Below are 15,610 nucleotides of genomic sequence, written 5' to 3'. Positions count from 1 at the left end.
AGACCTGTTTAAATTTCAAGGGATCTTTGGAGGACTTTAGACTTACTTTTCTCCACCACTCTGTACTCCCATCAATTCAGCCCAAGAATGCTGGTCTTACTTCCTAACTGAGTGATCCTGGGAAAGTCACTTAACCCTAACTGTGAAGCCTTTACTACTCTTTTGCCTTGAAACCAATACCTCCTATAGATTCTAAGGCAGAGGGTAAGGGTCTAAAAAATGCTGGCTTTAATGTAGTATTTAAAGTATTTAAATACACAAGTATTTAAAGAGTTTTAGAAAACTTAAAATCAAGAGAGACAAATTGCATGTCAGCTAAGGGGGGGTTAGAGGGATTTGGGGGAGAGGGAAAGAATATGAAACATGAAACTATGGGAAAATATTCAAAATTAAAATTAAAAAAAGAGACAGACATGAGAAAGAGGAGAAAAACATAAAAATAGAAAAAGGCAGAGAGAAAGAAAGAGACAGAAACAGTCAGACACAGGAGAAATGGGAAAGGAGACGAGACAAAAGACAGAGAGAGAGAGAGAGAAAACACAATGATCCTGCCTTTATTTCTTCTCTATGAAGGGGGACTGGAATCCTTCACCAATATAGGGAACTCTTAAGAAGAGGAACTTTATCAATGCAAGTCAACACAATCTCTGCAAATTGTAGTTTCAGAAAGTTGTTTGGGGGTACTGAAGCTAAATTACTTCCCCAGATTCACACAGCTAGTATATAACATTGAACCCACATTTTTCCTGGCTTTGAAGCCTCTATCCATCATGTCATGATAGCTCTCTTCTCCTTTCAAAATAAATGAGGTCTGGGCAAACTGTTATGGAAAGGCTGCTTTCTTGTTACTCTCGAAATCTGCTTCCATCCATTTTTATTATAGCAATCTAAGAATCAACTATTATATTTACTTGTGTAATTCTGCCCCTCACTTTCCCTAATATTTTCACTCAAAAAAATGAACCAGATATAGGAAATTATGTGAGTGTTTGGATTCAATACAGAGAAGAAAGGAAAAAGATAAGAGACAAAATGGGAGAGCTAATTGGGCAAGGAAGGTTGAGTGGGATGTGTATTGGCTCCATCTTCTTTCTTCCCACACCCAACAAATGTTCTGTTTTTCTTTTCTTTTCTCTTTTTTTTAAACTTGTACCTTCCATTTTAAAATTAATACTGTGTTTTGGTTCCAAGGCAGAAGAGAGGTAAGGGCTAGGCAATGGGGGTTAAGTGACTTGCCCAGTGTCACCCAGCTAAGAAGTGTCAGGAGCCAGATTTGAACCAAAGACCACCTATCTCCAGGCCTGGTTCTCTATCTACTTTTAAAGTTTTATGAGAATTAATTATGGGTCAAGAGGCTTGGGTTCCAAGTCTTTGCTCTGTTCCTTATAAGTCATGTGATCTTGAGCAAGTTTTTTAACTTCTCTGAACTTCAATCTTCTCATATGGGAAAAGGAGATAAAGTGGGAGGGACCTCCAAGATCATCAACCCCTTAATTTTACACTTCAGGAATATGAGGCTCAGGGATGTACAGAGACTTGCCCAAAGACATATAGCTAAGCATGAGAGGTGGGATTTGAACTCAGATGCTCAGATTCCAGAATCATCACTTAGATTGTGTTGCTGTGAGACTAAAGAAATAATGGATAAATATATCATTTTACAACTGTAAAGTAGTACACACGGAAGGGATTATTTATTATTTATCATCATCATCACATTATTGTTACTATTTTCATTTCACAGATGAAGAAACTGAGACTCATAAAGCTTAGATGAGTACTAAGACAGGGCTAAATTTTAGATTTTCTTAATCCAGAGCTCTTTCTATAACACATCTTAGAGACTAGAAGTCTCCAAACATAATTGAAAGAGACTTCAGAAATTCTGCAGTGACAGAAAACAAGAGTTAAAGATATGCATGTGAGGCATCCCATTTAAAGTTACAGACTCTTTTTAAGTACCATTGTTAAAAATGAAAAGTAAAAAAAAATAGAACAACTGAGGAAAAGAGCCCCATTTTGCCAGGTTCACCAATGCTGGATCTCTTCCCCACTCTGCAGTGAATGAAGTACAGGCTGCCAGTTCCTGCCTCTGAAACTTCTTTTCTCTGACTACGGGCAGCAGCTCTTTGCCAACCCAGCGTTTCTCTCAGCTGGGTCACTGTGATGCCAGAAGCATGATGATGGGCATGAATAAGCCCAGCCATGGTGTCAGGAACCCTGAAATGAAAGTATGAAATGCTCTGGAAGAAGCTCTCACAGTCAGTTCTCAATTGTCATGGGATTCCCTTAGATGTGGAAAAGGAGCCAGGGAAGAGGGGCTGTTACTATTAAAATTATCTCGAGAGACTGATTTGGGGGTAAAAATATAAGTTTATTGAGTATATCAGATTTATTGGTTATGCCAGCATCATGACCAATAAAGTGATATGTCTCCAGGGCTCTCTTGGGACCAGGGGCAAACTGAGCTGGATCAGGTAACCCAATAAATAGATTTTTAGGAGCTCATTACTCAGCCCCTCTCCTGAACATCCAGAGACATCTTTAACTGGTGATATCTAATTAAGGAATAGTCCATCAACCTATCCGCCTCTCCCCTTCCCCATGGCTGGATGGGTCATGCACTATGGAAAAGTATCACTGCAGAACTTTCCTGTTAGCCAGAATTTGTGAAAGGAACTCCATTCCTCAGGATAAAGAGAAAGCAAAAATCTATAGATTGAATAAAGGCAGGTCTGAGACCTGGCTCAGAAATTCTCCCTCATATTCAAGAACTGATTTGGGGCTTTTATGATCCAGGACCCTAATATAAAAATAATACAGTATATAAAAAAATAAATGCACACAGGAGTAAATATTATACGATGTTGCCACAAGAGTACCTAATACCTGACTGGCTCCACCGCCATTATCCTCTGGTCCCCAAATAGAGTTGGGCATCAGACAGAAAAGTTGGATGATCATGTGGGCTTGCTCCATTTTCAACATGATTTTTTGGCTTCATGGGGTCATGGCCCTACTGTATAAATCATGGACCTGTGAAGGCTACCAATTAATTTCTGGCCTTCAAAGGCAGTGTAAAAGAAGAACTGAGGAACATCATGCTTAGCTTAAAGGGAGTGACATCCTATCAAATCTATAATGTGGAGGCTTTGTAAGGTGGAAGAAGCACTGGCTTTGTAATCAGAAGGACAGAGATAAAGTCCCGGCTGTGCCTCTTGCTATGTGACCTTGGACAAATTGATTAACCTCTCCAAACTCCAATTTCCTTATGGGTAAAATAGAGATAATACTCTCTCTCACCATTCACCAAGGTGATGAATGAAATAATGTATTATGTGCCAACTGCTTTAGGATAGTGCTCCATAAAAGCAAGTCATTATTTATTTCTCTAAACCTCTCATTTCATTAGTTTCCTCAACTGTAAAATGAGGATAACAACAGCATCTACGTCACAGTGTCCTGGTAGAGATCTAAGAAGGCAATATTTGTAAATAAAAAAAAAATTAACTCAGTATTTGGCACATAGTAGGCACTCTATAAATTCTTAATCCCTTTGGAGTGTGGGGAAGAAAACTCTCCACTGATGAAGCTAGGCTCCCTGCGACTCTTCATCTTATAGAATTTCTTAGATCATCTAGAGATTCAGTTATGAACCCAGGGCCGCACAGTCAGTATATGCCAGGGGAGGGACTTGGACCCAAGTTGTCCTGACTCTAAGGCTGATCGTTTATCCTCTATGCCTCTTTGTTGTTATTACTGGATGTTATAAATGAAGTTTGGTCTCTCTTCTTATGTGAGCCATGACTCCTATTGCCATAGTCACTCCTTCAGAATCAGACACAGGCAACCATTGTGTGAAGACTCATTCCTCATTTGGTCTGCCTTTTAATTTGTCCTGAGGGGCTTTGATTTAATTCCAATTGGCTCAGGTTGCAGGTAGAATGACAGGGACTGTAAGAAAATAGATTTGGAGCTAGAAAGGAAGGCTCTAGTCCACCACGTTGGGAACTTAGTTGGAAAGAGTTGGCAAGTAGTTGGCCTCCATGATGTAGAGAGAAAACTACGTACCTGCATGGCTAGAGATGCCACTCAGGACTCCTCCAGCCTGAGCATCTGTGGGTAGAAAGAGATGCATTAGTCTCCAGAGTTGCCCTGGAGGATGCAAGGCTAAGGAATGTCTTGAATCAGGCCTTCCAACAAATAAAGGGTTTTATAAGAGGGATCCTAATGGTTTTTGACCATCACAAGAGGTACAAGAAGAGATGAAGAGAGGTGAGTTCAAAGAAGAATCTCTATCTTTGTGATGTTTTCAGGTTTACATTTCTCAAGTCCCTTAAAAGTTTCAACTGATCCAGGATATAACTCAGATGGATGTAATCCCTATTTTTACCTCCTTCCTGGACTGCTTTCCCCCTTCCTCTCCACTTATCCAATTCCTGACAGGTAGTGTTGTGTAATGGTTAGTGTTGTGTAGTAATTGGGTAATCTGGATCTCTGCCTCAGTTCTGTTACTCATCTTCATGGCTTTGGACAACTCTCTCAGGACTTCTTCCTGCTTTGTAGAATGAGAGGGTCATTCCTTAGGTCTCCCTCCAGCTAGATTTTTTCCTCACTTTTACTGTTGTATTTTGTTTTTACAAAGCAAGCATTTACAGAACACTCTCCCTTCATGAGAGGTGTCTTGTAAAAGTAAAATGTTTAAGTAAAATGAATAATACAGTGACCTCCTCTGAGAGTCTGTGAAATGTTTAACATCTGCGGTACCCTCTCAGCTCTCTATTTTAAAGAAATGAATAGAAATCTTTTTATTTTTCTCTCTCTATCCCACCTTCCCTTTTCATTGGAAAAAGAAATGAAAAAGACTTCATATGATGGCTCTCCCTTGTCAAGCAAAATAAATTCCCCAAGTAGTTGTATTAAAAAATATGTCTACAGTTTTATGCAAAGATACATTTTTGTTGTTCAATTGTAACAATCATGTCCCACTCTCCATGATCTCATTTGGGGTTTTCTTGGCAAAAATACTGGAGTACCTTGCTATTTTCCTTTCCAGCTCATTTTACCAATGAAAAAACTGAGGCAAACAGGGTTAAGTGATTTGCCTAGAGTCTCACAACTGGGAAGCATCTGAGACCAGATTTGAACTCAGGAAGATGAGTCTTTCTGACACTAGGTCCAGTGCTCTATGCATTGTGTCACACCTAGCTGCCCCTGTATATAGAGATATGTTATATCTATGGTTACAGATATATATTTGTAGTTAATATATGGGCATACATAGAAAGACATGCTATATATACAGATATACATGGATCTAATTCTTATATATGCCTCATCTATACACACATCTAAAATATATGTGTAGATATATAGGTGTGATAGATACATATATAGAAATATAGACACCTCATTCTAGTGACTCATATACTTATGTATATTGAAATAACACACATATATTTATCAATCTATAATATATCCATCCAACCATAAATACATAGAATACATACATCTGTGAGATTAAAAATTAATATCCCAATACTCCAAGTATTATATTTTATAAAGTTTATTAATAATAACTTGAAGTAAGAGAAGAAAAGCCAAAAGTAAAAGCCTGAGTAAAGCCAGCGTGAGATTAAAAATTAGTATACAATGTACCTAAGTATTATATTTAATAAGATTTATTAATAATAACTAAAATAAAAAGCCTGAGTAAAAGCCAGCTTTCCCCGCTGTGCATGCAGGGAAAAAAAAAGAGAGAAGGGGGGGTTACCAACAACTTTATACAAACATGCAAAGATGCTACGTGGATGAAAGGAAAAGGATGCTGGGAGATGTAGTCCGAGGGTTCAAGATTTTCTAATTATACATATCTCATTCTATATATGTTTTCTATATTTGTTGTGGTCTTTGTTATTGTTGTTATTCATTCATTTTCAGTCATGCACAACTCTTTGTAACCCCATTTGTGATTTTCCTGGCAAAAATACTGGAGAATTTTGCTATTTCCTTCTCCAGCTCATTTGACAATTAGGCAAACAGGGTGACGTCAAATGCTCAGGTTACACAGCTAATAAATGTCAAAGGCCAGATTTGAACTCGGGAAGAGGTGTCTTCCTGACTCTGTCCACTGTGCCACCTTGCTATTGTTTTATATAGACATGCACATAGAATACACACATAATATACGTATACATATGCATGTGTGTAATATGCATCCACATACATTTATTTTTGTATATATATCATATGTAAATATATAAATTATATTATATAAGTATAAAATTATAATATTACATAATAATTATATTACGTAATAATAAATATATATTAAATGTATATGTGGGTATCATTCTGGATCCTTAATCCATCACCTTTTTGTAATAGATCATCATCTGTCCTCTGGAATCAAGAATGATCATTGTACTGATTGCAGCTTTCATATTTGCTTCTTTTATAACTTAGTTTCCTTATCATCAAAGTGGGGATTATAAGGCTGGCACTATTTACCAAATGGGGGGCCTTATGAAGCTCAAATAAGATAATTAATGTAAAAACTCTGTGGCCATAAATTACTATAGAAGTGATAGCTATTATCACCATCATGTGTGTCACCCATCCTTCAGCCACCCTAGAGTCAAATCCCACCTCTGACTCCCATTAGCTATGTGATCTTTTGGTAAGTCACTTCAACTCTTTGGGCCTCAGTTTCCTCAGTTGTAAAATAAAGGGCTTGAACTAAATAGTCCTTAAATTTTCTTCTAGCCTTAGTTCTATGTTCTTATGACTCTGGAGTACCCTCCTCCAGGAAGCCCAACCTGAACATTCTACTCCACACCAATCTTTCCCTTCTCTGAACTTAATGCCTAGAGTATACAATTTAACATTTAATCTTATACCTTATATTATTTTCTAGGGCAGCTAGAGTGCTGGGCTTGAAGTCAGGAAGGCTCATCTTCATGAGTTAGAATCTGGCCTTACTAGCTATGTGACCCTAGGCTACTCACTTCATCCTGTTTGCCTCATCTATAAAATGAACTGGAGGAAGACTTGGTAAACCATGCCATTATCTTTGCCAAGAAAACCCCAAATGGGACCATGAAGAGTCAGACAAAACTGAACAATAAAACTAAATAACAACCACAAAAATTATTCTCAAACTGTTTTATCTTCCTTATTGTTATCTTCCCCAAAGAGACAATAATATACTTAATGGCAGGGAGGAACTACATTTTCTGCGTCTCTTTAACAAGCCTTCTCTTTAACAAACCTTCTCTTTCCCTAGGGCCTCACTCTGAGAAAGTTATCCCATAAGTGCCCAAAAGGTGCTTATGCCTTGACTTGTTTTGGGTCACTTGAATGAACAACTAAGGCAATACCGCTCTATCTTGAGGCATCATCACAAAGGGACCAGAGAACATTGTTTGAACTTGCTTACTTTTCACTGGACTGGACCATGAGATGGTTTCAGATGCCCACAAGTTATCAATAATTACTTGTCACAACTAGAGCATGCATGGCAACCTTGGGTCTAGAGTTTCCATTTCCTGGTGCTAGAGCTGGACAGATTCTGGTGCTCACTAGACCACTCTGCTTATTCTACCATCACAGTCCCCACTTAACACAATGAGGTAGAGCTTCTTGCCTATAACTTTGAGGAAAGTTGTGCCCTGACTCTTCTCTTGAGTTTTCTAGACTTCTAGGAATTGTGATCCAATCTTTTTGGTGTCCTTTAAGGTTCTCTTAATCTGGGCAACAATATCTTGTATGATTGTTAGAGATGAGAATCAGTATTAATGCAGTATTCCTATAAGAGAAAAAGGTTGTGGCTTCTGACAGATCAACATTCAGAAATCCAGAGCCTTTTAATCATGAACAGAAAAATATCATATTTATCCCTGGGCTCTGATACCTATATTCTCATTACATTTTTCCCCTGCCAAGGAGGTGACGAATGTAAGGGTCAGTTACCTCTTCGAGTGATGGGTCCCAAGTTCAGAACCTGAGCTGGGTTGATGGCATCTCCACTATAGCGTTTGGTCCCTGAGCAGGTCTGTATTGAAGAGAAAGTGACAGAACATACTTATCAGGTGATATCCCATAACTGGATTGTTCTTTCATTGATGGTGAACCTTTTAGAGACCAAGTGCCCAATATGCAACCATCACACTGCATGTGAACCCCCTCGCCTTACCCCAGATAGGGGAGGGAGGAAGTGCTCCCATTGGGCTGCTGGTAGAGGGGTAGATGATGTGAAAAATGTCCTCAAGCATGTGTGGAAAGAGGAAAGGGAGCAGCTTCCTTCTGCATGCATGTCCTACATTCTCCCACACAGTTCTATGCAGAATAATCCATCATCCTTGACAATTATCTCCTATCATGAAGCTGAGGAGCTCAGAAAAAGTCACTTTTTTACTATTTAAAAGATGCAAAGGCAAAGAAATATGGGAAGACTTATGACAGATGGAAGAAGGCAGGTTTAATCATCATACATACCTGGACCATACAAAAAATAATAGCAAAGAAATACAAAAGAACAGAAGTAAAGATTAGGACTAGACATAGGAATAGTAACGGTGTTGCTCAAATGTTCAAAACTCACTGGTATGCAATCTTGCTGTTATTCCATGGATATTCCATGGAACAATGCAAATCACAACCAATTCTTGCAGCTCATCCTGTGCTACTTGTGTCTGCCCTCCCCTAGGTTCACCATAGGAGCACCACCCAATATGCTGAGAGCCTTCCTCACTTTCTTTTGATGTTGTAGGACTAGCAATGAAGCAGGTGGAATGCCCCATCATCTGTTCATCTGACAAATTATTGGTATTATCTTGTTGAAGTTTGCACCAGTGAGGCACAAGCTCTGCCGGGTCTTGGCAAGCTAGAAAGGTTTCAACTATGAACTCGTTGATAGACTATGTCTGAAGTCCAAGGGTCAGGCTTATCACCAGTTTGATTGGAGGGTAATGAATTTTTGGCCCCAGAAATTCTCAAAGATTGTCTACTAAATTGTAGGTGTATTACAATCTGCATCAATGGAGGGATTAGCCACACTGATAAAATAACAGATCTGTGAAATCCCCAAATAAGAAGCATTTGTAGCAGAGATTGTTTTGACTTATAAAGGAGTCATCCCTTGGGGCAAGTTCCAAATTTGCCCTTTCCTGGTTCCAGGTGATCACCTTGGTGCCTTGCAACTTGCTTCTTGCCACATGTGAATCAGGGCTAAATGACTGGCATTTTGAGAAGACAGAGAGCCCCCCCCCCCACTCCTACCCCAATTGGCTGCAAAGCTGGAAGAGCTGATAACTCAATGGATGCTTAAAACAGAGCGGCCTCTCTCTCAGCTCTCTCTTCCTGACTGCATATTGTTTCAGGTCTATTTCTAGTTACTTTTAGCTACCTCTGCCACATTATTTCATTAAATTTTATACAACTTTCTTTCTTTTGGGTAAACTAAAATAGGGCTTCATAGATTTATGAGTGATTTTGTGTTTTATTGTGTTTGTCTTCTTGAGTATGTGCTCTTATTGATGGTCACTATTTAATGATAAATTAAAAACTAAGGCAATGTTGCATACAAGGCCAGATCTTGTCCAAATTCCTGCCAGTCCCACCATATTTATTTTTTTTAACATTTACCTTCTGTCTTGGAATCAATACTGAGCATGGGTTCCAAGGAAGGAAGGTGGTGAGGGCTAAGCAATTGAGATTAAATGATTTGCCCAGGGTCACACTGCTAGAAAGTGTCTGAAGCCAGAATTGAACCCAGGACTTCCCATATTTAGGCCCCAATGTATTTCTTAATAACTCTGTTTTTCTCCCTTGGGATACTAATCCTCTCTTGCTCCTTGTACTCTTAGGTTGGGGTTTTTAACCTGGTATATGGTTTCTTGTCTCCTGACTCTATAACACTACTTGGCAATAGTATCTCTGAAGTTTGCTTTTATTTTTGTTTTTATTAACATTTTGATAATAGTATTTCAACATAATGGGTTTTCTTTGAAATCTTGTGCATTTTATTTTTTGTGTTTAAAAATATTATTCTGCGGAGTTAATAGGTTTTACCAGATTCTTGAAAGGTTCCCAAAACATCAACAAAGAAATACTAAAAATCCCTCTCTTAGATTAAGAGAATAAAAGCAAAGATACTCAAAACTCCTCTGTCTAAAGCCCAAATCCCTGAACTCTCCTGAGTAAGGGCATAGAGAGAGCAATGCTATTTACTTATTTGTCTTCTCCATTGCCATCATGATTTCCTTTAGGCCCAAAGATTCATGGGGAAATGTGAATCTGCTTTTGGCTAAGGTAGAAAGGGTTGTCTAGGAGGAAGATGGGAAGAGGAGGAACAACTTACTGGCTTGCACTGCTCATTCCTGCTATCACAGAGAGAAACTTCACAGTGCAGGTAGACTAGGTCATGGTTCCCAGCAAATCTGAACATCTGGACTGAAAATCGACCTTGGAAGGACATCCCATTCTCCTCCACCTGAATAGTTGGGTCCTGAATGCGTGGACAGCTGTAAAATATGTGTTCACATGGTTGTCTTTCCCAGGAGGTCTCAGTATTGAGAAACAAAATGGAATTTCAGTGGGCAGTAGAATATTGGGCCTTTTAAAGGTCTAGAGTGGTTCTTAGTTGGAAGAGGGAAGTACCAAGTATCAAGAAGTAGTCATCATGGAAGGAGTAAAGGGAGGGAGATCTTTAAATTTCTAATGGAAAATGAGTATGTTGGATGTCACTGACACTGTGGTGTCCGTGTCCATTTAGGAATACTCCCTCTTTCCCCTGGGATCAGAAGTCATCCACGCCTCCTTTCCATCTTTTTCTTGACTATCTCCTGACTCCATAATACTTGGCGATAGTCCATGCTCCTTCCTCCCTTTCCTCTCATTCTGCCTCCCACCCAGGGCCCCAAACTACATACCTCCCTAAAAGTGGTGGACTACCTGTCTCTTATGATGAAGTATTTCAAAGGGTCAGTGGCGTTGCTGCTGGGGGTGGCATAGCAATTCTTCATCAACAGGACAAACTGGGTTGAATCTCCTCTTTCTAATATGGTGCCCACGTAGAGTATGGCCTCAGTGGAGAGGGCAACGGAAGAGCCTTCATAGGGAAGTGTGTAGGTTGGGCTACTGAACAGAGCCATCCTCACTGTAAATATCCCTGTGCCACCAACACTGATGTTGAGGGAACTGTAGCAGGAGAAAGTACGTGCTGTTAGAGGCCGTATCACAGCTGAAGGTTGATGTGGTGGGGCAGAAAGAGCACTGGGTTTGGAATCAAAATACCCAAGTTCAAATCCTTGGTCCTGCTATTTCCCTAGTGGTATCTTCCCAAACAAATCACTTCACCTCACTAGACCCTCATTTCCTCTTCTATAAAATGAGAGGATTGGACTAGAAAACCTCTAATGTCCCAGCTCTAAAGGACCAAATTTCTTTGTCAAGATGGTAATCCTTGACCAATTCATTCACCTTCCTTAGGCCTAGTTTCTTCATCTGAAAAACACAAAGGGATCATCCTAAAATCGACTCTGAAATCCCTTTCAGAGATTCTGAGATTTGAGTATAGTGTCCATAATGGGTTTAAAGTGTTCCTATCACCTAGATTACTGAATATCCTCAGAACTTGTAGGAAGACAAGGATTCTACATCATAGAGTTACACTATTGTCCTTAAAGCCACTAGATGGACTAGTAGATAAAATGTTAGACTTGGAAGTCAGAAAGACCTGCATTCGAATCCCCCTCAAACTGTGAAACCCTGGACAAGTCAGTAATGCTAGTTTCCCCATCTGTAAAATGGAGATAATGATAGCACCTACCTCAAAGGATTGCACAAAGATCAGATGAGATAACATGTAAAAAAGGCTTTGCAAATCTTAAAGCATATTATAAATGCATATACCTGATAATGGGTTGGGTTGCAGTTTGGAGGCTGACTTCCATGTCCAGAGGGTAGGCACACTGGAAATTGATGTTTATTTTGGTATCCCGGATGATGATTTTGTCAGACAGGTAGAGGGTGTTGCTATAGATGGCATGGGTTTGGTTTTTCTAGATGAAGGAGCAGAGAGAAAAGACCTCTAGACCAGTCACTATGTAGGTCAGCCCTAGGGACACTGAAGTCAATGAAGTTCATCTTTGATGTTTCCTGTCTACCATTTTCTGTACCCCTGGACCCCTGACATCTAAGGTTCCTGCCTTGTATCATAAGATCATAGGAGTGAGAGTTAAAAGAGTTCCCCTTGTTTTGTAGATGAAACTGAGTCCAAGGGCCATCATAATTTGTCCAAGGTCTCTCAACTAGTAATTAAGAAGAACCTGGGTTTGAACTGAGGGTCCCTGATTCAAGATTCAGAGCTTTCTCTACCATGCTGGGGTTTTCTTCCTTTCTTCCAGGGCTTCTGTCCCCTCCTAGATATCAGATTCAGATATGAATTGATAACAGCTAAATTTATTACTTTTCCCAGGAGTATTTCCATTTTAAGATAGGAAGATGGGAAAGCCTTTAAGATTATACTTTTTATCTTAAATAAAACATTACTGTGTAATTTCAGGCACCAGGTGGGTAAAGGCAAAGATATTTTCTTGCCATTTGCCATTTTAAGGTCCTCTCAACTCATACCATGAGTCGAGGTAACTATACTTTCTGTTTTCTCTGTTCACATTACTTGTACATACTTGTGTATATACATAACCCTTAAAGAAGTCACCCTCATTAAGTCTCAACCTCCTTATGTGTAAAGTGGAGATAATAACATCTGCCTGACTCTTAGGGGCATTGTAAGGGACATACTTTGCAAACCTTTAAGAAATGTGAGCTTCCTTGGCTAATATGGAAATGTTTTCCATGTCTACACATGTGTAATCTATATTAAATTATTTGCCTTCTCAAGGAGAGAAGAGGGGAGGGAAGGTAGAGAATATGGAACTTTAAAAAATTTTAAGACTATAAAGAATTTTTATTTACATGTAATCGAAGGAAAAAATAAATGTAAAAAAAGAAAGAAATGAGTTGCCTATTATTGTTGTTGTTATTAATTACTCTGGTCTATTCCCTATGTGAGCCTTCACGTAAGGTTATCAAATCATCTTTTTGTTGTTAGGCTGCCTGTTAACTTCTTAGCAGGAATTTAGATTCTGAAAGAAGTACATTTTTTTTTCATTTCCCAGGGCTAATCTTACATATAGGTACAACAGGGGAGTATCCCAGTGGCATGGTTTGGGGGATAACAACAAAACCTTTCTCCATTCCAAAACATTATCTCCGCAACACCATTGTTACCATACCTAGAATTTTACTATTAGATTCCTTTCTACAGGTTGAGGTGCTTTTGTCATAAGTAGAGAGGTGATAAATTAAGCTCCCATCAGCCATCCCCAATTGGGAACAGATACTCTCTCAAATTCCTTCCCACTCAAGAGTCCTGTGAAATTGTCTTCAAGTATAAGATCCAGCTAAGTGGGAAGAAGACACAGAATGGGAAAGTTTGGATGGAGAAGAGAGGAAGAGTCCAGAAGGCACTGTTTGTATGGGTAACCCAGCTGGGGGGGAAATGAGAGGAAGGGAGACACATTTTAGGAAGACACAGTATAGATGAAATTGCTAGGCAAGGAGGAAGTGATAACACTAGAGGTGGAGAACAATGGCCATAGATTAAACATTGTTGCTGGGGCAAGATCTGATTCCTGGACCCAGCTATGTTGTGGCAGCATGACTGATTAGACCTGATAAAATCCCAGGGAAAAGTCCCCAGTTGTGTGGGGTGAGGGTTCCCAGGACTACAGAAGCCAAGACAAATCATACTGTGATCTCCCATAATTTTAAATTACCTAGAATGAAACTCAAAAGGTAAAATAAATCATTAAGAGAAGTCTTGAGACATATACAAGACAGTATAGGGATTTTGCCAAGAGGGAAGCAAAGGAAATAGGATACAGATTTAAGGCTAAACATATATGGAAACCTCAAGTCATTAAAATTAATTGTGAAAGTCATCACCTTTTCCCATTTGGACTACCAACCATCTCTCTGAAGCTAGCCACCTGGTTCCCACACTTGCTTTGTCCCATTCGACTACCAAACTGTAGAACCTCAAGTCTTGTCCTAGGGAGGCAGAATTCTACCAGAACCTACCATTAGCCTGGTTCCACATGGCCCATCCCGAGCAGGAGTTACCACTGACACCCAACTCTGGTTGTCCTTCTCTTCAAAACCAGAACAGGAACTATCTTTCAAATATGTGAATATCTCCTCAAATCCCAGGTTTTTCAGCAGGCACTTATTCAAAGACACCTTGATGTAAGTGGCCTCGCAATATAGATCGGGTTTCAGGTTGGCAATATCTGAAAGAGATAAAGAGGTATAAAATGGTAGAATCCTTGAATCTGAGTTGGATTGAAACTTTAGAGGTCAATCAACATTAATAAACATTTATTTAGCATCTACTCTGTGACAGGCATGGGACTCAACACTGGGGAGTACAAGGAAGGTATAAGATAGGAGCTCCAGTCTGACAGAGGAGACAACAAACAAAGCAAATAACATACAAAATAAATAGGAAATAATCAATAGATTATTAATTATTGTTAACAATAATAATTAATTATTAAAAATAATTAATTATTATTAATTAAATAAATGATTTTTTGCTTTATTGAATGGATAATTTAAGTAAGTAATTAATTAATAATCAACAGACAGAATTGAGGGACTGGAAAAGGCTTTCTGTCAAAGGTTGGATTTTAGTAAGACTTTACGATCACCTACTCTAGTCCCAATCTGGTGAAAGCTCATTGACTCTACGGTCAAAGGTTTTGGTTTCAAATTCTACCTCTGACATTCAATACCCTGGGCAAGTAATTTCACCTCCTTTCTCATCTGTAAAATGAGATTTGGGATTAGATGTCCTCTGAGGTGGCTTCCTGCTCTAGAACTAGGATTCCACCAATCTATATTAATTTTGAGTTATACATTGACTGTATTTGCTACCAAGGGATTGGCCATAAATGTCCCCTTTGAATTCACACACACACACACACACACACACACACACACTCACACTCATCTCTTTCCTCTGTCTCTGCTTTATTCACTCTCCTTCCCCAAGGAACTTACCAGTAATATCTGAGATATGCTTGCATTGGCAGGTCCAGTTTCCATTCACTGACTTGCAATCCTCGTCTAAGCCACAGGCATTACAGGTACCCTCCACAGAGCTGGGGTCTGTAGGTTCATATGAACAGACAATTGATAGGATTCCACCAATACTAGTGATTTCACAAAGCCTAGTGATTTCACAGTCTAAGTTACACATTGTTGGGGCAGGGGGAGGGGACCCCTTGGAGGTTTATCCCTTGGAAGTCTTTAGGTCTCAAGAAAGAATATGATTTATTCCAATGAAAACCAAAGCTCTTCTTTGCTACCAGGGAAGATTGGGGCTGGGGGTCAGGGCAGACATTGAGAAATGACAGTGAGAATAAAATTAATAAGGAAGAAAGAAAGAAAAGGAAGGAAGGAGGGAGGGAAGGAAGGAAGGAAGGAAGGAAGGAAGGAAGGAAGGAAGGAAGGAAGGAAGGGAGGGAGGGAGGGAGGGAGGGAG

The 15,610-nt window shown here is 39.3% G+C and overlaps 1 protein-coding gene across 1 annotated transcript in view; it reads right to left on the bottom strand.

Moving 5' to 3' along the window:
* Positions 1–1,667: 1,667 nt before the first annotated feature.
* The window catches only part of LOC123249996 (uromodulin-like), a 21,901-nt gene continuing 7,958 nt past the window's right edge, over positions 1,668–15,610 (bottom strand). The window contains exons 3-10 of the mRNA XM_044679058.1: positions 15,127–15,357; positions 14,146–14,354; positions 11,914–12,062; positions 10,954–11,199; positions 10,361–10,523; positions 7,972–8,053; positions 4,072–4,116; positions 1,668–2,220 (exon numbers count right to left, since the gene is read on the bottom strand). Of these exons, the coding sequence (XP_044534993.1) occupies positions 2,159–2,220; positions 4,072–4,116; positions 7,972–8,053; positions 10,361–10,523; positions 10,954–11,199; positions 11,914–12,062; positions 14,146–14,354; positions 15,127–15,357 (1,187 nt within the window). The 3' untranslated portion in view covers positions 1,668–2,158. The remainder of the gene's footprint in view (positions 2,221–4,071; positions 4,117–7,971; positions 8,054–10,360; positions 10,524–10,953; positions 11,200–11,913; positions 12,063–14,145; positions 14,355–15,126; positions 15,358–15,610) is intronic.

The sequence above is a fragment of the Gracilinanus agilis genome, chromosome 1 (genome assembly GCF_016433145.1).
Source record: "Gracilinanus agilis isolate LMUSP501 chromosome 1, AgileGrace, whole genome shotgun sequence".
Lineage (NCBI taxonomy): Eukaryota > Metazoa > Chordata > Mammalia > Didelphimorphia > Didelphidae > Gracilinanus > Gracilinanus agilis.
Note: the sequence above shows the minus strand (reverse complement) of the source record. Positions and strands in the feature narration are given on the sequence as shown.